Here is a 22,734-nt window from a genome sequence, read left to right as displayed (position 1 = left end):
ACCGCCCAGTCGCCACGACGCGACACGTCCCCCGCGTTCGCCCAAAACAGACATATGAAGAAATCAACAAATCTTCCAAATCTCGCCCGAACTCGCTATTGCGTCAATAACACTCTCCACGCGACAACGACACTATGGGTACGTGTTTTATGCCTTACTACAACTTCCTTTCGAGCTAATAAGTACAGAGGGCGGCTATGGAAATTACACGACTACCTCATATGGAGGGCAGGGTGGCATGGGTGGTGGAGGATTCATGCCTGGTGAAACCAACAGCCCTGCAACTGGAAGGGTAAGGATTTTTGTTTTCTTTTTACTATAAAATATGATCATCGACCTCTGAGGGCTTGGATGTTCATTTTGTTCTCAAATTTTTGTATTTTTCACTAATTCTACGTAGCAACAAGAGAACAAATCCCTCCGCCCGGTGACTATCAAACAGTTACTTGAAGCTACCCAAAGCCACCCGGAAGCTCCTTATCAGATTGATGACGCTGATATAAACGTTGTCTTCTGCATCGGCCAAGTACGCAACATATCAACACAAAGCACGAACATCACGTACAAGATCGACGACGGCACGGGTGAAATCGAAGCCAAGCAATGGATCGACTCGACGCGTATGGACGATGACATGGATGTCGATGGGCAAGGCGCCAAGCAGAGTACACGGAAAAAGATCGAATTGGATGGGTATGTCAAGGCCTTTGGCACAATCAAAGACTTTTCAAATAAGAGGTATCTCGGAGCGCATTCTGTGCGTCCGTTGGCAGATATCAATGAGCTGCATGTGCACTTCCTGGAGGCAACCGCCGTACACCTGTTCTTCAAGAATGGACCGCCTCCATCCAAATCCGAGGATGGTGGCTACGGGGCTCCTGCTAAGGGCGCCGCGGATGATTACAATGCTGGAGGAATGGGTGGACGACCACTTCCGCCCATGTCCGCCACCGCACGGCGCGTTTACAACCTCCTTAAGAACGAACCCCAGAGTAATGAGGGTCTACACATGCAGAATATATCTGCCAAACTGGGCCTGTCATCGACAGAGGTCATCAAAGCAGGTGACGAACTGTCGTCGGCAAGTTTGATTTTCCCGACGATAGATGAATACACATGGGCTATCCTGTAGTACTAAAAGACCATTTCTTCGTGCTGGGCTGGACATGTTACTGTAAAATTATGTCAGATTGATCATGAAATTTGTTCTAATGAAGTGATTACATTGTATTGGAAGTTGCACGTGGGCGGAGGAAATTTAGGACACTAGAATTTCGACTCAATTTTGTTATGTCGTCATAGCATATATCTTCTAATCATCAATTCATACATTTATGAACATGGCGTATTATTTGTAAAATCAAAAAAAAACAAAAAAAAAAACAAGAACATATATGGGTATATCATGCAACATCATTTCGGCTCTTGGCGTCCTCAACACTCTTTTCCCAACTCGTTCTACTCAAAAACACCACCTCAATGAAAAACACCAAACCCAAGGCAATGGCAACACCAGTCCACAGACCCCAAAGGCCCCATCCGAGTCCAAACGTCGTTCCCATGCTGATTGGCATTGCAACGACATAATAACAGAAAACTTGGACATACCCGCCGATTTCTTGACGACCGATGCCCCGAAGAATGCCGTTACAGCTCGCTGCCAATGCATCGAATAGCTGGAAAGCGGCACAGAGAGGCAAGACAGCTGCGACCATACCAATGACTTGTTCATCTGATGTGAACAAACCTGCGAGTGAATATCTTAGGCACGAGAGCAGGATCATGTTCAGAACCCCCACGATCACGGCGCCGCTCAGGTTGACCTTTGCGGCTGTCCGAGCAGCATCGACGAGGGTTGCGCCGATGAGGTTGGCGACGCGGGTGCTGCCCGCAATCGACAGAGGGAAGGGGATTTGAAAGGTAATGCTGCTGATCGTGCTGAGAATGGACTGGGCTGCGAGCGCTTCGGTGCCCAAGTAGGATGAAGTCAGAGTCAGTATTTCAAATGCAAGGCATTCAGCCTCGACCATGATAAAGCCCGGCAAGGCAAGCCGTATCATAGGGCCCCAATTCTCAAAGGCCCGCCACGTAAACCCATTCCAACACTCAAGACCATCGATAAAGTATACATAAAGGAAGAGGCATATTGGGAGAAGATTTTCGGTGATCGCTACAGCGATAGGAGCACCTATAAAGCCCAAATTGAGCTTCCAGACAAAGTACCAGTTCATGAAAGCGTTAAGCGGTGCACAGAACAGAAGGACATACAGGGATGCTGTGAAAATTCCCTGTGCCTGGACAAACCGCTTGCCACTTTCAAAGCAGGCATACCCGGGAGCTCCTAGGATCAAGATTTTCAGGTATTGAGCGGCAAGAAGAGCGACCTCCTTTTCCGGGATGATAGCGACAAGGATTTTGTCGGCAAAGAACCATAACAGCCCAATTGGAATCGTGACTACCCACAGGAAGAAAACCATTCGCTGCATTTGTAGTCCAACAAGCTTCTTTTTCCCCGACCCATACGCTTGGGCGCAGAGTGTGTCGAGACTGGTGGCAAGGCCTTGGTAAACAGCCCACCCGGTTATGGTGACGCTCATACTAGCCAGACTGACGGCTCCCAGCTCTATCGTTCCCAGGTGGCCGACTGTGAAGATACTAGCTACGGTCAAGGAATACTGGAGCAAGAAAGTGACCATAAGCGGTAGTGAATATGTTCCAATAACTTGAGCTTCTCGTTTCCAGCTTGATTGAATAAGGCCAGCCGTGACCGCCTCCTCCCATTTTCTGTCGATTGCATTTTCATCAAGACGCCCCTGGTTTCCTAATAAAGTCGAAGTCTCAGTTGGCTCTGTCTCAGTTGGCGGTTGACTCTCCTCATGCGCCTCTCTAGATTGCGCCCTGTGCAATAGGCTAGAGCTGAGTTGATTCGTCAAGGTACTCACGGAACCGCTTCCTGACTGGCGTATACCAAGAACGTTGCTATCACTCAACAAGTCCCTCTCTTCTGAATAGGCGCGCTCCAATTCCCGCTTCGATAGATACTGTTCTGGTTCTGAATCATGCGGAACAACCGTTCCGCGTGGTCCAGCTGTGTAGAATCCAGGCCGACGATAAGAGCCTGCTAAAGAGTGCGGCGTCGTACCAAGGACATCACTGGTTGCGCGCACGAGCGGAGCGCCATCGTCGTCGATGTCAGCTCCGTCATCCTCGTCATAGTAAGCGAGATCGCGAGCAATGGCATTCCGAGCAATTGGAGAGCTTGAAGTGAACGATCGACTATACTCATCGGACGGGCCAGCACCATGCGGAGCAGCTTTGTTGAAGGCCATGTCGAAGAATCGACGATAGAGCGTAGGACTCGACTATGCGCTGGCGGAGAGCTTCTCACTCAATTGAACACAGAGGAGGAGTCGCTGTATGTCGGCATGCCCTCATAGGATGAATTATGGACCAGACAATGTGGGAAAAAGAAACATCAGCCCACCCCCATCAGCTGGCAAGTAAACTGAGATGACTCAGTCAGTGGCAAAGTGGAGAAGCCGATAAAGTTTCCGGGGCTTGGCACAGCATTGAGATGTTGAGATATATATTTTTTGGTGAAAAAAAAAGAAAGAAAAAAGGGAGAGAGGTTCCAACACAGGGCTCGGTCAGAATCGATACCTTTCAATTGCCCAAGGCATAAATAAACAGGTCTGCAAGGGGGAGGACATAGTCGATAAAATTGATAACTGGTCCGGGTTCGCCCAACACGGCAGGTCCTCGCGGCTGCAAACACTGCAAACACGCGATGATAAGGCCATCACGTGTTTTCTTATCGCCTCGTCATCGTCTGTTTCGCGAATCGCGCAGCTGTTTGCAAGAGACGTGAGCGATCGTCTCTCGCTTTCAATTTTGTCCAGACTCGAGACTATCGTCTTCTTCCATACGTATAACATGACCCACCCCCCCCCGTATCTGGGTGATGAACATCTCCCATGCCGGGGCAGATCAGGCTAGCGCACCCCGCGTCCAAGGGAGATCTCCGATAGGCGTATCCGTTTTGCGCCAGGATTCATCACACGCATATCGAGTAATCTACACCACCATACGAGGACTTTGTTCCGTAACGATTGATTGACTCCGGAACCATCTGCCAAAATGCCTGGGAATGAGCCCTCTCCGACTGTCCACCGGCGGTTCAATCCGATAGTCAACCCGACCAATGTAAAACCGATCATGGTTGAGGAGTATGTACCACCACTTTCAGTTCATCACCCCCACGTTCCGAGGCATATACTTGCCTGTCTGCATATAAGAATAATCCTAGAACCATCGGGCACTCAGGGGACGTACCTCCATTGAAGAATGCTATAATATTAACACAGACCACAGTCACCCCTCGACGGACTCACTCTTTTTCGCCCGGCCTCTCCTCGGGGCACTCATTTTCGAAAACACCGCGTCCGATGCGCGCGACCATCTCGCCAACGAGCGAACTTTTCTCTCCTGGCTACGCCTCTCCATATACCTCGCCGTTGTCTCCTCTGCCATTACGGTCTCTTTCCATCTGCGTTCTTCGCCAACGGCAATCGAGCGCAAGATCTCGCTGCCGCTCGGCATCGTTTTTTGGTGCATGAGTCTGGCTTGTTTGCTCAGCGGATTCTCCATCTACGTCACCACCGTGACAAAGTACAGTCGCAGAGCGGCGCTTGTGCAGAGCGGGTGGAAGACGCAGTTGTTTTTCACTGTGGTTGCCACTGTGATTATTGGGAGTTGTGTGTTGTTTCTAGCTACTGATCCAAAGAAATAGCTCGTTGGAACTTTGCGCACCATTTATATGTATTTGAATGATATTTGATCTCCAGTCTATGAACGGCCAGTTGGCATTTGAGGTTTCGATTGAACCGTGGTTGAAACTAGTATGTGTAGTAACTTTACATGATGGCCACAACAACGAAAACAATGCAGGACAAAAAAAAAACTTTATCACAAGTAGCAAGAAACCCGAAGAAATTCTAATGTAGTAGTAGTAGTCTATACAGACTTCCACAAAGAAAAGAAAGAAAAGAAACAGACTCCAGTAACATCCCCAATCCAGAATCCGCCCCAAAAGAAGATGCCATGCTTCAAATACGATGAACCAGCGCTATATAGGTGTAAATATACATGGTAACATAGTTGAGATGCAATGCAAAGAGTCAAGAAAAGGGCCCTCCAAAAGCGGGGGCGTTATAAAACATCAAGCAGTAAGTAACGTAGCTGTAAGGTCGATATATCACTCCAGGTGGAGCTGTTACCCCAAAAAATCAAATATTCTAAAACTTGTCCAAAACCAGAGCAGTGGATACTTTTTCCAAACCAGCTAAACAAAAATGACAAGATATGTAAAAAGATATCGGATGTACCGTAGTCGAAGGGTGCCGAACTGTACATGTTCTTCAAACTGTGGTAGGTCGAGATTTGGATACAAGACCTTGCTATGTATCATTTGCCAATAAAGACAACATAAATAATTAAGATTAGACAATTAAACTCGGAGTGCCGGCTCCTGAAAATAGACGTATTTCAACAGGTAGGGCTTTTCGGTTTCGGATGTTATTTCAGTGTCAGCCATTCACGATATCATCCACCGCCATTCGCCGTCTCTTAGCAGGCTGCGGGTTTTCCTCTGTGTCGGCCTCGCTTTTTCGTCGGCGATCCAGCCCTGGTTCCGTTGCTGTCTCTGTGCCACCTTGCAACTGTTGCGCTTGGGAAAGGGGGCTTTTCTGATCCAGTGCTGACATCATAGTTCGAGGTCGAGGCATAGGAGGAAATGGGGATCGGAGCTCCACCCGGCTCGATGGATCGAAAAAAGACCGCGGTGACTCGTGAGGTACGACATGTGCTTGGGTGCCCTGTCGTGGACTTCTTGGGCCTTGATATCCTGATAAATCAGAATATGAGCCGCTGCGCTGGTGGGAGTGAGCTGGGCTTCCGTGTGTAAATGCAGTTGGTGATGGTAGGATGGGCGGTAGTCGAATACCATGGTCTCTAGAAGGGTCTTGGGAATCAATTGGTGGCCCGGTTGTATCTCCTGGTCTATTTGGCGTTTGAGGATTTATATGTGATGGTAGAGGTGCTGGGTAATGCTGGTGGTATTGTTGTGGCGAGACTGTTGGTGGAGTGATAGCATGAGGACGGTCATTGTACATTAGCAAAGGCCGAAACTCAGAGCCGGGAGCAGGATTTGTAAAGGTCGTTACTGGCGAATGAGTAAATGGACTTGGGGGATAATTGGCTCTTGTGAACGACGGTGGCGGCGGCGCCGCTGTAGGGGATGCAAGAGGTCTCTGGCTGCCACTCCCTGGGCCTACTTGAGGTGATACGAGAGGCTGCCATCGAGGAGGGTGTGAAGCAATACTTTCTGCTCCAACGGTTGGCCCTGCGGTACTATGCCCTCGAGGCCGCGCATATTGTAGGTCAGTGATCGGACGAATCTCTCGTGAGGAAGTTCTGGAATGGCCGTGCCCGCGAGCTGTCGAAATTTGGAACTGTTCTCTCGATGCCATTGATCCTTCAGCCGAAGCGAATGTTCGCACGGGGGCTTCTTCAGCCTTGAGAGGTGGCCGCCCGCGTTTTTTGTGCGTCACGTCCACGCATGTCGACTAAAATCCATGTCAATTTCAGTTGCCTGCGCATTCATAAAGGAGAACCTACCGCTTTTCCAGACAGCACGCATCTCCGGCAGGGCCTAGCAGAATCACAACCCAAATGTTTCCGTTTACAGTTCACACATGCTGAAGCGACGTGCGCCTTCGCGCGTCTCGTTGACCGTGGGGGCAGCGATCGTATGGAATTGCTGGCGGTCAAGCCATACGCTTGCGGAGGCTCAGTCAGGGTATGCGATAACCCAGCATTGATACTGGGAATTTGGACGGATGAACTTCCAGATGGTCCAGTTTGTAAGGGAGAAACAAAGCGCGGTGCTTGCGTCACGCTAGCAGCTCCTATAGAAGTAAATGTCGGCAAGGTCGGCGGCAAGTTTGTACGAGCCGCATCTATCGACGTCGGCCTCTCGAAGCCTGATGGTCGCTGGTGTTGAGTAGTTATTGCACGTTCGGATTGAGTGCTTGTCGGCAGAAGGCCTGACATAGGGGGAGGTGGGTGATCTGCCCTCAGGCTGGGTTTCGGCCCCGTTGATGGCGCCCGTGAGTGAATAGGAATATGGCCAGTATCGAATTCAAATCGATGTGGCCCAAAATGCGAATTTGAAAACCACGGAGCGGGGAGGAGTAGAGATTGCATTGGGGTTGGTGCTGTCAATCGGCAGCGGCCTTGTGTGCTGTATATTTCAATATTACCGTATAGCGCAGCTATAACGATGCAGTGAGCGACGATGTTGGTGGCGACATTGGCAGGTTTAAAAGAAAGAAATGTTCTTGCAGAGGTCGCGTATGTGGTTTTGTATAAACCCTCGATCGCGAGGGTCTGGATTTCCCAATAGACGATAATGTCGCTTGGCAAGCATGCGAATCAACCCAAAGTAATTGGCAGTATAGTTTCCTTATTTCCTTTCACTCTTGTCGTTCCTGGATGTCGACCCGCAGTGAAACCACTATCAGCAATCAATCCCACCAATATCCAAGTGTTGACCGTGCAACCAATGTATAGGTCCGCCAGGGGCTTCCACCCTTTATCGGAATAGCTTGATAGATCACGATAAAATATTCTTTGCATCAGATACCTCAAGCTGGAGACCCTTTTTTCTCCTCTGCCCTTCCACTTGTGCTGGAGCCAAAGGCCTGGGATGATCGACGTGGCGGCCCAGTAGCCAGAGTCTAATGGATGACACGTCTCAATATTGTCTTCAAGTGGATGCAGCTTGGGAAATAAAAAGAACCCAAAAAAACAGACAGAGATCAAAAAAAAAGAAAGGAGAAAGGAAAAGAAAAGCGCAAAAGGCCAATGCCCCAGTACGGACCCCGTACAACAGAGTTTCCGAAGAGACGTTGAGAACGTCCTGTGTCGATACTAGTAGAGAAGAGTATGTGGATCACCCCAGGCTACTGATATCTAGTGGCTAGCGGTAATGAGACCGGGCATATGTCCACACGTTGGAGCTTATGACGAATTATGTGAGAAGAAAGGATTGGGACAGTGCCCAAGATCTGCAACGATGGACCGCGCACTGGTGATCACCTCCACCTGCAGGTCATGACAGTGATTGTCTGGAACTTCGCTCGGTAGCTAGGGGCGTAGGTGGGAGAGGGCGCCCATTATTTACAGACCAGTATTTGAGGGTAGTGAATGGTATGAGACTGTGCATTCGCAGTGGTCCGTGGCACGGCGCAGCTCCTACGTAACTACTAGGTAGCTTACGGACGGAGTATACTACTACCGCAGCAGTCTGCAAGATTAAACTGTACTTAGTCCTCTGATCTCCATAGCGGACAGATCCACCGTCCACAACAAATCGCGGCGGAGTTCGGCGCGAAGAATGAACGATTGCGTTGCCAGTTGATGGCCCGTTGTTCGGGTAGCAAGCGATCGATCGATGGCCTTCCAAGCCATTGAAAAAAAGAAATTTTAAATCCCCATTTGCCGTGGTTGAAAAGGCTGAAGAACTATTGATGCCTTTCCCCTCCTCCCTCAGGCCGGCCAAGTCGAATTTTACATGATTTGACCCGGCAATAGTGACAAATAGTAGGCTGAGAAACGAGTACGGAAAAAGGCCCGGTTTTGCGCCGACCTTGTCTGTTCTGCTACTTTTGAGGATCCGCGGCTTACCGACTGCAGTGGCTTGCAGTAGCTGAACACTTGGGAATGGTTGCCGCTGTCAGCGGAGAGGGCCAGCAAGGCCGGAAATGGTTAGCTAGCAACCGAAAAGGGAGGATGCTGGAGTCATGGACACCATGGAGGGGAGGAGGGGGCTCGAGCTCTCGAACATGAGTTCACTCTCCAGCTAGCGCAAGTCGAATCAGCGTCAATGATTAGTGGGGAGCTATCTGTGTCTTGTCGACCCCAGATGAATCGCCGCGCCCAATCGGAGGAGGCTTCCTGTAGTCGCCGCGAACCTCTGCGGATGGATCGACGTCGTCGGCCGTCTTGTTTTTGCTCCGGCCCCAATAGTCTCCAATAGTCTAAGCATCAGCGCATCAAAAACACGAAACGGACAGCACCAAACGATTCCAGGATAAAGGCGGGGGGAAATGAAAAAAAAAAAAATATATATGTACGGAGGAAAACCGGGATGGACAAATGCCCAGTGAGTGGTACAGGACGCAATGGCGAATGCTGATTCGTATGCAAAAATGAGACGGACAGTGGATTGGTATGTGATCCGCGCTGCTGCGGGCTCGACTGCATGCTGCACAGTGCGTACATTCCTGCGCTTGGAACTTGGCACTTTGCCCTGTCGACAATTTGACACACATCAGGGAGAATAACTATTGGTTACCTGCGCGGAGATCGTGGAGATGTAAAAACGGCGCGAGATACGGAGTAACTCATCGCGATAACTCAAAATGACGTTGACATTCACAAGGCGAGCACGGGTGTCATTACGTTGATTAGACTTCAAAGTAGGGTGGCCTCCAGCGGAGTTATTTCTGATGTTTCTTGTGTCAACAGTAGTGTTGGATGCTGGTCCGCTTCTCTTTCATCCGACTCTGACCGCATTGGTGAACCATCGACACAGCTTAGAGAGCCAGGCAAGTGATGGGCTGCATCTGAAGCTGTTGCTGTGGCCATCATTATATTGTGATTTGCTGAGATAGGCCTAGACCGATCAGCTGTTCCAACTATTGAGCCAAGCCGCGCATTCCCAAATTCAAATAGTAGTAGCCCTGTTCGGCGGATGAGGGCTCTACCGACGCTACGGTAGAGGTCACTAAAAGCACTAGTCTTGTCGGCGAATAGAGGGAAATGTCCACTTGGTGGAGCAAGCCTGAGCTGGAACTACCGTGGAATCCGTGGGGCTCGATCCTAAATCCCGAATATTTTATCCCCGAACCTACGGAGTAGAGACAAAAAAATAAGCCCCCTAGTCTCGTAACAATAATATGTAGGATTACGTTACCAGTTTGTCGTTGTTACGGTTGTAAAGGCAAACAGTAACCTTTTTCTTCCTCTGGGTTTGACCTCGACGGTGCCTTTCTTGGCGGAAAGCTGTCTGACTCTTCGCCAAGGTTGATGGAACACTAAGCTGCTGCTCTGTCGTACTGCAGAAGACACACGCGTTCAGTCTACTACGTATTTCGCTCGTAATAAGTATGACGCTGTTTCAAGCTCATGTAATTCGAATACCAAATTTCCGGATCGGGTACTATCAAAGTGGATATGATGCGTTTCATTTTAAAGAGTCCAGGCTCAACCTGCCTTAGCCTTTTAGAGTCGCAGAGAGTGGTGAAAGCTTAGCCAGGCTCATCGAGACATACGGATACATCTTCTCATGCCGGCTTCCATGCCAGGGGGCTGGCCTGATCCAGCACCACCAACCGCGTCGCCCAATGGGATTTTCGCGTCTAAGATCGGGTATTCGTGTCTTGTTGCATCTTCAACGGGCACTCCACAATTTAGAGGGTCTCATCCAGCGGCTCCGCGGGCTGAGGGCTTTACCGTTTTAGCCTGGAGATCAGCAGAGCACGGTTCAGCGCCAGAAGGATACGAGTCATCCTAGGTAGGGGTGATGAGGTTGACAAAGAGTATCCGTAGGCACGCGACAAAAGCAACGCCAAACTGATCCCGGATCTACCTAAGCACACCTTAGCCATCAAGTAATTATTGTGGGCAATCATCTTTTCCTCACTGTGGAACTTGTAGTTCACATTTGACAGCATTCTGTAAATCATGTTGGTTGGGCGGATAATCATCAGGAGGATTAACCATTATTATTATTGCCTGTGGCTTTCCAGTGTACCAAATTCCAATATTCTGACGATCCGTCCAACGTTCACCGTTACCCATTAAGGGCGCGATATGCGCGTTGCATGGTACGTCCATGCTGTTTAGTTTCAAACTCTGTCCCAAGAGTTCTTTTTCCTCTCACGGCTAAGCGTCGTAGCCAAGGATCCGAGGAAATTAGGAACTATATTGGCCCGTGCGCTGCTAGTTCAGGTAGCGAATCCGCGTCCAGTTCCGAGACGGATATTTTCCAAACATCGAATCATAATAATAATAATGACACCAAATAATACCGACGGGTTTGGGCCGGTGGGTTCCCGCGGGGGTCAGGAGGGTGGTCATTGCGAGAAATTTTCCGAGCCGGCTCTCATTCAAGTCGATAGTGTTACCGACCAGTCACCTCGTTGGAATAACTGGTATTTTAATGTTAGGCTGTCAGGCCGGAGATCATTAATTCGTAGGGGTGGGGAAAAGCAGCGCTGAGTGGATGAATGCCTGAAATTGATCCAAGGGTGTAGGATCAAGGCATGCAGCGCTAAACCCCTTGCGATTCGAAGGTGGATTGTTGACTCTCCCGTATAGCTAGAGGGTGACGGGGTACAGTAGTAGCAAGGGGGCGATGGGGCAATAATGAATCAATGGATAAAGAAACCCAAGCCATCGAGTCGGTGTCGAATTGGCGCAACTGGGGGCAGGCCAAGCCACAACCTGGTGGGGATGTAGGTACGTAGTAGAAGCACGTCGTACACAACATCTTCGCGGTTGGTGGGAATAATAATTAGCGAGCAGGGCCTATGACAGAGGAGCTCGACAGGTAGTCGCCGTGTTCGACTTAGTCTGTGCTACCCAGCCTCTGGAGTGTGGTGACGCGCGACCTGGCACGATGCGATGAGTGGTGCAGATCGAGATCAATCGGGTGGATTCTCGAAAGTAGATGACAGCGGCGCAACCTGATAGGCTTCAACATAACATGCATGCCCGAGGACGCGATGGGTTGAGGAGAGAAAAAATGAGGTCGAAGAAGGACGCAGGGAGCAACGGAGGCAGTCACGGACCGCGCGAACGGGTTCCGCGGGCTCGGCTCGTTCCTTCCGAAAGCTTCATGTATAGGAGAGCTCCGCGGCTATCTCTGACTCGTGCTGCGACGACAGCCATCGCATCCTCTACCGGTGCCTCATCGTTGGCTGCTCACGATGCCACGAACGAGCTAAATCTCCCTTGCTTCTAGTCAACAACATACATATCCAGCCGATCTCGAATTTCCACCGCTGGTGCCAGGTGTGGGACCCTTCACGCTCGACACCGCTCAGTGATATCAGCTCTGAAAAGCAACAATTCGATCTATCATGACACGTCCTATTCCGAACGTCTACTGGTACTACAGATAATGAGTGGAAAAGCACCTGACGCAAGGTAGGCTTGCCCACGAAAAAAAGAAAAAAAAAAAGAAACAGTGCGTTGATCAGTATACGGATCCGTACACGGTACGACAGTACGACGCGCCATCCTAACAAGTCAGATACGAACCTAGTACATCCTACATATAGTGCAGCCTGCTACGGTGAGACGAGCGATTCAGCCTAACGGCCATGCTCATCAAACATCTCGATATAACGCACATCGTCTATGCCATTTGCGGTAATATCACGACTTGGCAGATCATCTAATCTCACTCCAAGTACGGAGTAAATCAACAATTCTTTTTGATGAGACACACAAAGAACGAACCCGGATTTTCGCAAGCACACGTTTTCTTCGCACTCACAGATGGCTGAATCAAGGTTAGAGCGCATACACACAAGGACTCGATGAGTGCTGCAGGCAGAATCAGGTGACTGAACGCGCATGCTCCACCCATTCGCCACGGCCCACGAGAAGCGCATTGATCAACGTCGCATAAGTCGTAATACCTACCGACAGATTTCAAATCTTGAGGCTGGAGATCACTGGTGCCCTACCGCTGCAGTGCTTGAACCCATCCAATTATGGTCCAATCCTCCACTCTCGGCGCTTCCCTCTTTCTGGGAACCCTGGTCAACTTAGCGCAAGCCGTTCCATAGTTGACTGCTCCGTACCGTCGAGGAATATTATTATACTTTGTGTTCCTTGAACGGTGATTTATTTTATATTCCGGCGCCGGAAATAGAAGTAACAACCCCTCGGATCATCACCTAGGCTAGGTTACAAGGCGAGTCCACATTTTTGACTTCCAAAACCCTCACTGCCGATGTCGAATCATGAATGAGACACGTCCACCCCGTCTGACGGAGGTACACTCCGTACTTTATTCGCGCTCAGATACTTTGAAATGGCTGGCAAATAAAATCAACTGTACGCAATATTGAATACCCCCCCAGTACATATACGCTCGTCATGATCGACAAGGGCGCCATTGAAAGACAGCATAAGCGGGTCGATTTGGGGTGGTACGTACATACTCCATTGGGAATGGGGCCAATGTTACAATGCACTGTTAATCACGAAGATTAAACTTTGATAGAACATGTCCACCGGAAACCGAAGAGAAAAAGGAAAGAAAGAAACAAAAACGAGCGATGCTCGAGTCGCAAGGTCTCATGAATCAGTGCATGTTGGCTCTAAAATCGCCGGCCAAACTTTACGAGGCACGTATTAGTGGAGACACCAGTATACTCCGTACGACCAGGCTGCTGGGATTCATGAAATTCTCTTCCGTGCAGCATTATTACTCCGTATAGCAGGGCGACAATTGCTTGTTGTCCTCTCTGGTCACCTCGGCCAGTGAACATTAATGCTAATTAAAGCTGATCATTATTGATGGAGGATAAGCGGCTAAAGTTGCCCGGCTAAACACCCGCCTAATCCAAATGAGGACAGGTATCCCAAATTGGTATGACGCCAGCATTTTGGTTTCCTCTTCGGGGAAGTCCGCGAGTCGCCAGCCCGACCAGGTGATCACGACTCATGCAGGTCGGCGGGGACGTCACTCTAGTGTGCGAGGCGAGAGGGTCGACTTCGATAACATGACAAGCAACGATTGACCTGGAATTGCGCTCCGGCCAAGTGTCGGCGATCCGATGATGCGTGCTGAAAATCATCCCGCATCCTGTCTCTGTGGTCCCTCGTCCTTAGGGCGTGGAATGATGAATCGTTTTGAGAAGAAAGAAGAAAGGGGGAAGATTCTTTCTACGTACTCCCAAGCTAAGTCTACTGACCGACGGATGAGCCCTGCATCCTTCAAACCGGTCTATCGAATGCTAGTCCCGCCCTCTGTGCAACCAACCTAACAACGGCGAGCCCGGTAGGCTGTAGCCCTGTTAACTAGCTGACTGGTTCTAGGTCATTTAGCCACGGATACTTTGGCCCTTGGGAGTCGAGATTCAGGACAAACAGATTCCCATATCATTTGTCTATTGATTTACTGGCTCGGGAACTGTTCAATAGTCGATTCTAGCCTAGATCAATTACCATGTGCAACAAGTGCTTGCCAGCAGCTTTCAAGGGCATTCTCAAATATGCTTCTCCATCACCTAATAGCAAATGCCCGGACTAGCTAAATTTACTCCGTAGTCCGAACAAGGGATCTTCACGGAGAATTTGTGTTGGTATTTCTCCTAGGATTTGATCCCGGTTGGCACTAAAATCATTTGATCACGGCGGGCCAGATCGCAACCTTCGCATGGGACGATGGTAACCATAATAATTATCACATATTGAGTTTTCTCTTGAGCCAAGCATGGGTCAATCGACGGAACGGGAGCACCAGCAAAATAATTGCCCCGTATCCGTAACAATCTAAAATCCTTCGTTGACACTGACAAGTCGCAGAGGAATATCGCTGCGATCTACATTGAATTAGGTTTCTCTTAGTTCAGGCCTCCGTGCTTAAGTCTCGTGGAGTCTGACATAAGTAGAATCGTGAATGGTCGTTTGCCGCGTCATGGAAATGGGGGCCGCTTCTTGACGGGACTAGTAATATTACTCCGTACTGTTATTTTATTTGTCTCTTTTTTTGTTCAGACAAGTCTTCTGATTGGGTTGAAATGGTTTTTTTTTTCTTTGTTTTTTTTAATTCGGCCTATTGTTCTTTGCTCCAATGTTGTACCACCCAGCCGGGATCCTATCCCAAAATTCAGTCAATCTTCGGGGAATACCACCCTCCCAAGTTCTCAATTGATCCATTAGTGACAGGGGTGGGCTGGCAGCCAAGGAATGATAATAACCTCGTTAGTAATCGGATGGCGCAAAAGTAACATCGGGAAAGAAACCATATCTCGCTCCTGTTGGTCAGTCCGGAATAATATGTCAATCGATTGCTATTTGTAATTTTATGTCCGTCGGTAGTTACATCGATGGTGGCCTGAGGCTGCTACATAATTACCGACATTTTATTCCAAAAAACCGCATGAAGTGTTAGTTTGTGTTGGAGTCAGTGTATGATTGAGATGTTGTATGAATCTATGTAGATTCGGCATGTTACTTTTTCACTTAATAAAAAAAAAAAAAACAAGCTAGGACCGTTGTTAGTGTTGAATGCTAAAACGCATAGCTAGCTAGATTTGTATATGCCTTAAGCAAAAACTAGAAGGCGGAGAATTCAATGTTGAATCTACACCAAGTGTGTACAGACTCCATGGAAATCACATGAATGATGCTAAACACAGTTGGCTTGAAGATGAACAAAAAATCGAGTACGTGAGTGCGCATATACAATTTTGACAAGAATGGCTGTTTTCTAACATCAATATATATGTACATAGTAGTCTTTCCTACCTAATGTGTCATGGTTTTTCTACATGGTCGCTCCGTTTGAGTCTGGTATATGCACTGGCTTCAATGTTACAGGATGTGGTTTATATCAGTGCTATATATGTCAATGGTCCAGTCCTTGCTACAATTGATATGTAGAACAGCCCGACAGCTGAAGATGAGAGGACCTTCTATTCAGAGTGGTCTTCATACGGCTTCTCCTATCCTCTAACCAAAGGAATACGATAAGTCATAAACTTCGGGAGTGCCTTCAAGGCAATTTTGCTGAAGCCCACATTTCCGTCCTCGAAGAAGAAGAAGCAATTCAACAAGGTCCGGAGGATAATTGTATCTTGGATTATATTAATTTGATTCTCTAGCTTGCTCCTGACGCTCTCCGGCATTTCGTCGATTAATTCTTTTCAAAATCCTCGTTTTGCGGTCTCGAACCCATCGGACATATAAACCTCGCCTTCGCTATACGCTCCAGCAAGAGTGTGAATTCGGCCAAAACCAACTCCAAAGGGTCGTGGATGAGATAATTACCAATATATCAAGGCTGAAACATGATATTCCTCATCAACAAGCACGATCATATCATCTAGGTCCTAGTGGGCGATCCACAGAGGAAGCTGGGCCAGACCATCCACTAAGTAGCCTTATAAGGAGCGATTTCTTCTAACAGCGACTCGAAATGGCGTCAAGATGCGGGAGAATCTTGCTCTTAATAGCCTTCCTACTATTGTCGGCGAGATAGCCCTTTGAAAACACACGGCCGAGAGATGTGTTAATTGCAATAAGCCCTTCATCGCCCTTTCCAACGATGCCTTGATGTCACATCTTGCCTGGCAAAGAGTAAAGGAGTAAGCCCAAACATCGACATTCTCCAATTCTTCTTCGTCAAGAGCTTTAGCGTCCGAGAACATATGCATTTAACTCGCCCTTTGCAGTAAGAAACCCATTGATGTCGAGCCTTTCAGTGCGAAATTGAATGACCGTCTCGCAGTCATCTGCCAAGGTAATAAACAGGGTCTTGCTAAACAATCCCTGCATAGGAGGATTGTAAACACGCTTCGCAGTACTGCATAGGTGCTCAGCCACCGGCTTCTTAGCCCATTCGACCTGCTTTGTTGGCGTTCCAAGCAATTTGGGGATGTCTTTGTCAGAAGTAATCATCGGCTTTATGGAGGGATGAAGGAGTTGTAAGAACACTCTCTGCTTGCAGTATCATTTATGTGGAATAAAAATCCCTTGGGTTGGTAGCGGGAATTAAAATTATTTTTAAAAAAGGCCTCAGTTCCACTCTCCGAGCGATGATATAACGTAGTTTGGGGTGTGAATGTCATGTCTCTGGCTCGCTAAATTTACACACAGCTCGGCAAACACTGTAAAAAGGGAGGGGGGTAATTGCAGAAGACGGTAAAAACCAAGGCAACATTGAATGTGCTCCAGTTCGCTTATTCTTTCGCTAAACAGGTGGATGACAACCCCTTTGGCGGCGCGGGACGCGGTACATCAATTGACACATGTAACTTTGTATAAATGAATGGTAACATCTCAGCACACGCGTTCTGACTGCATTGTTCGCTTTTGAGATAAGTCGGATGGTCTCTCGATAGATATCAAGGCATCAGCACCTGAGGTATCCAGGTTTATATCAATGATTCAACGTTGAAATGTCTGGTCGTCTCTATAACCGCCAGCTAGTATGTTCCTACGAAATTAATTGATATTAACATTGAAAGCCTTCCTAGAAAAATGGATGAGATATTCAGCGTCTAGATGATATCAATTGATTCGAAATTATATTATATATACAGAGGTTTCCGGTCGCTCTCATAACACTCTACTGTGAAGGGAAAACAAACGCCGAGAACTCAGCTATGTAAACAAGCAAGCTAAAGAGATCTAAAAGAAAAGCCATGTTCCAATAGCAGTGGCTCTCCCTTTCCACGACTGATCCTGTGAAAATGGGCTGCGATGCGCAACATCGAGGAGCTGGGCTCGCTCGTCAGGAGTGAAGCCCCCGTCATACCGATCCGAGACCAAGTCCATCTCATCCAGTCTGACGAAGTGAGTCCGCTTGAACAGTTTCCATGCAATAAACATGACGATCATGACGGGGATCTCGATGTAGTAACTGACAAAGTCAACAGCGGCAAAGCTGGGACTGAAGGCTGACCAGCCCTGGACAAGGACCAGGACGATATTGAGGACAACAGCAAGTATCGGGCCGTACGGATACGTCCAGTTTTTGAAAGGCAACAAGTGTTCAAGGCCTTGCTTCTTGATAGCGGCGCGGAAACGAAGAGATGCAAAGCCGATAGAAATCCACGAGAGCTGATTGGAGACACCAACGATACTGCGGCAGAGTTAGTAACGCCCTAATAATCTATGGGGGAAACACGTACTTCTGTAGCCAAGTCCAAAGCTGGCCAGCGCCGATGTAGCTGGCCCCAAAGCAGAGACCGCTGATAACGGACGTAGACAGGACGGCCACCCATGGGACCTGAAAGCGGTTCAGCTTTCCAAACACCGAAGGCGCGTACCCTTCGATGGCCAGGGTGTATAACAACCTTGATCCAGCAAAGAGAGCATGGTTGCTCGCCGAAATCACGCTTGTCATGATCACCGCGTTGATGAAGCTTCCGGCCACTGAACTGCCGACTTGTTGGAAAACGATTGTGAAGGGACTGGTGGTAGTGTCACCGGAGCTTAGACCGGGGAAGTTGTAGGGTACGTTTAAGCCGACTATCAGAACCGAAAGGATATAGAACAGCAGAATCCGCCAAAACACATTCTTCACCACTCTTGGCAAGGTTCTGGCTGGGTCTTTTGTTTCTCCTGCAGTCACGGCGATGGACTCGGTGCCTCCGCTGGTACACGGTCAGTAACGTTCCTATTGTGATATTCAGAGGACAGATGTCAACATACTAGGCAAAGGAGGCAGTGACAAAGACCGACGCAAAACCACCAATGCCTCCGACAAATGGTGCGTCACCAATGTGCCAGTTTTTGCCGCCGATGTACTGATGGTTAGTGTTTCCGCCACAATTGACTGCGACACCAATGATAATGAATATCTAAAGGTGATTAATACGGGTAGTGTCCAAAGCTGCAATTGATGAATTGCCACATACCACTATAGTAACAACTTTCAACAAGCTGAGCCAATATTCTGCCTGGACTCATCATTAGCATGATCATTAGTTGGGGATGGATGTAATCGGAGAAACTTACTTCGCCATATGCTTTGACGGAAAAGACGTTGAGTCCTATGACCACAAAGAGAAAGATCAACGAGATGGCCCAGCCTGGAAAATTGTCGGTCCAGTACTCCAGCAACAATTGAAGAGCAATCAAATCCGAGGCGGTGGACACGGCGTCGTTGAACCAGTAGTTCCAGGTAAGAGCAAATCCAAAAGCATCGTCCACGAAACGGCTGTCCATGGAATTAGTTAGATAATGACCGGCAAGGAGTGTATCCCGGATTTCGCCTACCCAGCAAATGTACAGAACGACCCGGCCACGGGGACGAATGCTGCCATTTCACCCAAAGACAACATCGTGATAAAGACAATTGCACCGACAATCGCGTAGGAAATGAGCATCGATGCTGGGCCGCCTGTAGACAGAGACTTTCCTGTGCCCAGAAACAGCCCAGTGCCGATTGTGCCACCAATTGCGATCATCTGAACTTGACGAGCCGATAGCTTTCGGCTCAGCTTGTCCGCAACCACAATATGCTGCACATTGTCGTCGGCGAGATGATGATGGCCATAGTCTTCCACGACCTCGCGGCCGAGCTGGCGTTTTTCACCGTCCGCTTTTGACATGATGCCGTTTTCACTCTTACTGAATGATAGGACCCTTTTTCCAGTTAATAAGAATATAGGCTATGCATGCACACGCGATCTAGCTCAGGCGATCCGCTGTGTGGAGAAATTGTTGGCAGCAACCCCGGAAATATAGAAAACCAGTAGGGCTAAGCCTCGCAGCGGCCAGTCAAAAGCTCAGAGTTCAAGTTCTCTCTCTCTTTTTGGTGAAACAAGTCGACTTGCGGAAGTCAACAAACACGAAGAGGAAAAATCTCCATCTCTCCTGTCGTTCCTCCAGCGCGCGGACAACATCGTGGGCGCTATTGCGTGCTCGGCCCGTTCGTTACATCGAAATCTCTGCTACGCCCGAAACGGGAAATCCAACCGTGGGCTGTGGCCCAAAGCGGCTTAGCAGCACGTGGCCCGCGCGTGGTCCAGCTGTCACTTCAACGTCTGAGATGGATCAATGCAAATCATCATGTTATCATTGCTATGTATAAAATGTTTTTAGTGACGTGCTGACTACTATGATGGCTTTCTACTTGTGTCTACGGATCAATGTTGCGTGGTAATTGTTTCAATCGCTAGTATACCGACTTTTTTATATGACAAACTCCTCTAGATGCAAACCTGACGTGTGGTATAAACAGTAACATGATGTTTTCTTCGCAGCATCTACAACTCGGTTCAATAGAGCGAGCAGGCGAAACCTTGTACAGACACTAACCCAACAAACCGGTGGCCAATGCCTCCAGGTCCTCCAAAGTGTTGACCTCGACAGGCTCATCAGGAGCAGACCTGGTCTTATGAGAACGCTTGGAGCGCTTGGTCTTGCGGGCTTTGTCGTCATCGTCATCGCTATCGTCATCAGAGAACGAGACCCGTTTCTTGTTCTTCTTCTTAGTAGCCGCCTCTGGTTCGTCAAGCTCGGAACGATCATCTTCATAGTCCGACATGGCAGCGTCAGCACCGAACTCTCCTTCATCCGGCGGTGCCAGGAAAGCAACACGTCCTCCTTGTTCGGCATCCTCGGCCTCTTCTTCAGCCAGTTCGCGCTCTCTATCCTTCTTCTTTTCCTTCTTTTCCCTCTTTTTCTGCTTCGCAACTTCCTTGTCCTCGAGATCAGCCAACCGAGTCTTCTCAGCTTCTGTCTCCAAGAATTTGACTCGTTGAGTATCCGCATCACCATGGGCATGGAATTTGTCCTCATCTTCCAATTCGTAAGCATTATGGGCGTTCCCTTCTTCGTCAAAGACGATTTTGGTTCCGTGTCCCTTGTACTTGAGTAATTTCTTCTTAGACTTGAGGAGTTTCTCGCGGCGTTTAGAATCAATGACGAGGGGCTCGGCTGCATCGGAGATTTTGACCACTTTGATGTCTTTGGTTATCGCTTCCTCCTCCTCCTCATCATCACCCCCATCAGCCGAAAGAGAAACATCCGAGTCTTCGTCGCCGAGTGCTTGATCACCAGCATCAAAGCGGCGTTTGACAGTCAGGAAGTTGTCGTCCTCATCTGCGTCCCCATTGATACCGCCGTCTTGGTCCACCATAGTACCGTCATCATTGATGAGTTTCGAGTAGTGGTCAGCCAATACGTCCTGGTTGCGCCGTTCGAACATCCTGTCATATTTGGTGCGAACGACTTCCTTCTTTTTAGTCTTCTTCGTGCCATCCTCCTCTTGATCTGATTCGTCGCTTGAAATATATCTCAACGCACGGGGTTGATTCTTTTGTATCTTGCTGTCTTCACCTTTGATGAACTTGATCCGGGGAGTTCCTGGAAGTCCAAGACTCGCAGCGAATTCGTCCAGAGCAAGCTCCTTAACCTTGAAGATTTCTTTGTCTTTTTGCACATAGACTGACTTGACGTAAGATATAAAAGCCTTTTGGCCCAGATATTTGAGTTCCGCATCCTTGAAGCACATATTCTGCAGCTGGTGTTTGACAGTCTGTTGTTTCTTGGTCCGCACATTGATTCGTTCAATCGGCACTTTCTTCTGTTCCAAGTTCTTGAGCATACCGGCCTCTTCGCTCGGGTCGAGAAAAAGCACGGCCCGTCCGTTTCGTTCGTAGCGAGCCGTTCGGCCCACTCGGTGAATGTAGGTATCCGTATCTTCAGGGCAGTCCAGCTGAATGACCCAGTCTACAGCTGGGAAATCCAGCCCGCGAGCGGCAATATCAGTCGAGAAGAGCACCGCATGCTTGGCTTGAGAAAACCGGGTGGTAATATCCAACCGTCCTCCTTGTTTCTGGCGACCGTGTAGATGCAGCAACGGGATGCCGGGCTGCAGGTGTCGTAGCGATTCGTAGACGAAACGAACTTGTTTTCCGGATGACATAAAAACCATTGTCTTGGATTTTAGATTGCTGCGAATGAAACTGTACAGGGTGTCAAGCTTTTCTGGCAAAGGTGTGACGATGTAGTGTTGCTGAAGAGTTGAGGGGGTCGCGCTGCTGGCCGCTTCATGCACTGCGACGTATTCTGGGTCCTGAAGACTCAATCGTGCCAGATCAGATACTTTCTTGGTCTGAGTCGCACTGAAGAGCAGCGTTTGGCGAGTCTGTGGTAAATGTTCGACAATTGCGTCCACAGTCTGTTGGAATCCCATATCTAGGATTCGGTCTGCCTCGTCGAGGACCAGCATCTGCAAGTTATACACATCCAAATCTGCCGTCTGATCCAGATGCTGCAACATCCTCCCCGGAGTACAGACGAGGATGTTCATGCGGCCGAGGCGTTCCTGTTCTTCCTTGAGGCTTTTCCCGCCAATGACCAAGCCAGCCGAAAAGGCATGGAATCGACCGACTTTGCGCAGTACTTCAAAAATCTGAATCGCCAGCTCTCGCGTCGGAGACAGGATCAGTGCCCCAAGACCGTCATGTTCCGCCCATTTCTTGCGATACAAGTTCTCCAAGACCGGGATCAAGAACGCCAATGTTTTCCCACTGCCGGTTTTCGCAGCGCCCAAAATATCCCGTCCCTTGAGTGCATGTGGAATCGCACGGGATTGGATATCAGTTAAAGTCTTGTAGTGCGACGCTGATAATCCAGACGTTGTAGGATCGGAGAGAGGGAGGTCGGAGAAGGCTTCAAGTCGAACTTTGGTATCGAGCTCTTGCACGCGCTGGGTGATTGTCGTCAGCTCGGTTGCCGCTCGCGTCTTTTTCAATTTCCGTGCGCTCGAGTCGACGGGTTTTCGCTCCTGTCGAGGTCCCTTTGTAGGAGCCATGATTGTGGTCGCTGTGTTTATGAAGTGAGTAGTAACGCTTCTTTTTGGTCTTGTCTTTTTTTTTTCTGGCGGCGTGCTGAGTCAGCGGGTCGATAAGG

General features: G+C 48.8%; 7 protein-coding genes across 7 annotated transcripts; 2 read left to right on the top strand and 5 right to left on the bottom strand.

Moving 5' to 3' along the window:
- Positions 1 to 134: 134 nt before the first annotated feature.
- TRUGW13939_00138 (uncharacterized protein) lies at positions 135 to 1,132 on the top strand (the record flags this gene model as incomplete). The annotated part of the gene is made up of 3 exons (XM_035483353.1): positions 135 to 138; positions 189 to 292; positions 401 to 1,132. 3 exons carry the CDS (start codon positions 135 to 137, stop codon positions 1,130 to 1,132), a joined length of 840 nt encoding a protein of 279 aa, XP_035339246.1.
- Positions 1,133 to 1,403: 271 nt separating this feature from the next.
- Positions 1,404 to 3,329, bottom strand: TRUGW13939_00137 (uncharacterized protein; the record flags this gene model as incomplete). The annotated part of the gene is made up of 1 exon (XM_035483352.1): positions 1,404 to 3,329. The coding sequence occupies one exon, from the start codon at positions 3,327 to 3,329 to the stop codon at positions 1,404 to 1,406; it is 1,926 nt and encodes a 641-aa protein (XP_035339245.1).
- An 808-nt stretch (positions 3,330 to 4,137) lies between these two features.
- On the top strand, positions 4,138 to 4,789 carry TRUGW13939_00136 (uncharacterized protein; the record flags this gene model as incomplete). The annotated part of the gene is made up of 2 exons (XM_035483351.1): positions 4,138 to 4,226; positions 4,372 to 4,789. The coding sequence occupies 2 exons, from the start codon at positions 4,138 to 4,140 to the stop codon at positions 4,787 to 4,789; spliced, it is 507 nt and encodes a 168-aa protein (XP_035339244.1).
- Positions 4,790 to 5,585: 796 nt separating this feature from the next.
- Positions 5,586 to 7,263, bottom strand: TRUGW13939_00135 (uncharacterized protein; the record flags this gene model as incomplete). The annotated part of the gene is made up of 2 exons (XM_035483350.1): positions 5,586 to 6,623; positions 6,676 to 7,263. The coding sequence occupies 2 exons, from the start codon at positions 7,261 to 7,263 to the stop codon at positions 5,586 to 5,588; spliced, it is 1,626 nt and encodes a 541-aa protein (XP_035339243.1).
- Positions 7,264 to 16,497: 9,234 nt separating this feature from the next.
- On the bottom strand, positions 16,498 to 16,764 carry TRUGW13939_00134 (uncharacterized protein; the record flags this gene model as incomplete). Its single annotated transcript, XM_035483349.1, has 1 exon — positions 16,498 to 16,764. The coding sequence occupies one exon, from the start codon at positions 16,762 to 16,764 to the stop codon at positions 16,498 to 16,500; it is 267 nt and encodes an 88-aa protein (XP_035339242.1).
- Positions 16,765 to 17,496: 732 nt separating this feature from the next.
- On the bottom strand, positions 17,497 to 19,424 carry TRUGW13939_00133 (uncharacterized protein; the record flags this gene model as incomplete). The annotated part of the gene is made up of 6 exons (XM_035483348.1): positions 17,497 to 17,950; positions 18,000 to 18,464; positions 18,523 to 18,671; positions 18,729 to 18,770; positions 18,829 to 19,030; positions 19,090 to 19,424. The coding sequence occupies 6 exons, from the start codon at positions 19,422 to 19,424 to the stop codon at positions 17,497 to 17,499; spliced, it is 1,647 nt and encodes a 548-aa protein (XP_035339241.1).
- A 704-nt stretch (positions 19,425 to 20,128) lies between these two features.
- TRUGW13939_00132 (uncharacterized protein) lies at positions 20,129 to 22,636 on the bottom strand (the record flags this gene model as incomplete). Its single annotated transcript, XM_035483347.1, has 1 exon — positions 20,129 to 22,636. One exon carries the CDS (start codon positions 22,634 to 22,636, stop codon positions 20,129 to 20,131), a length of 2,508 nt encoding a protein of 835 aa, XP_035339240.1.
- Positions 22,637 to 22,734: the final 98 nt, after the last annotated feature.

This window comes from Talaromyces rugulosus, chromosome I (assembly GCF_013368755.1).
Source record: "Talaromyces rugulosus chromosome I, complete sequence".
Classification (NCBI taxonomy): Eukaryota; Fungi; Ascomycota; class Eurotiomycetes; order Eurotiales; family Trichocomaceae; genus Talaromyces; species Talaromyces rugulosus.
This window is presented reverse-complemented; position numbering and strand designations above follow the sequence as displayed.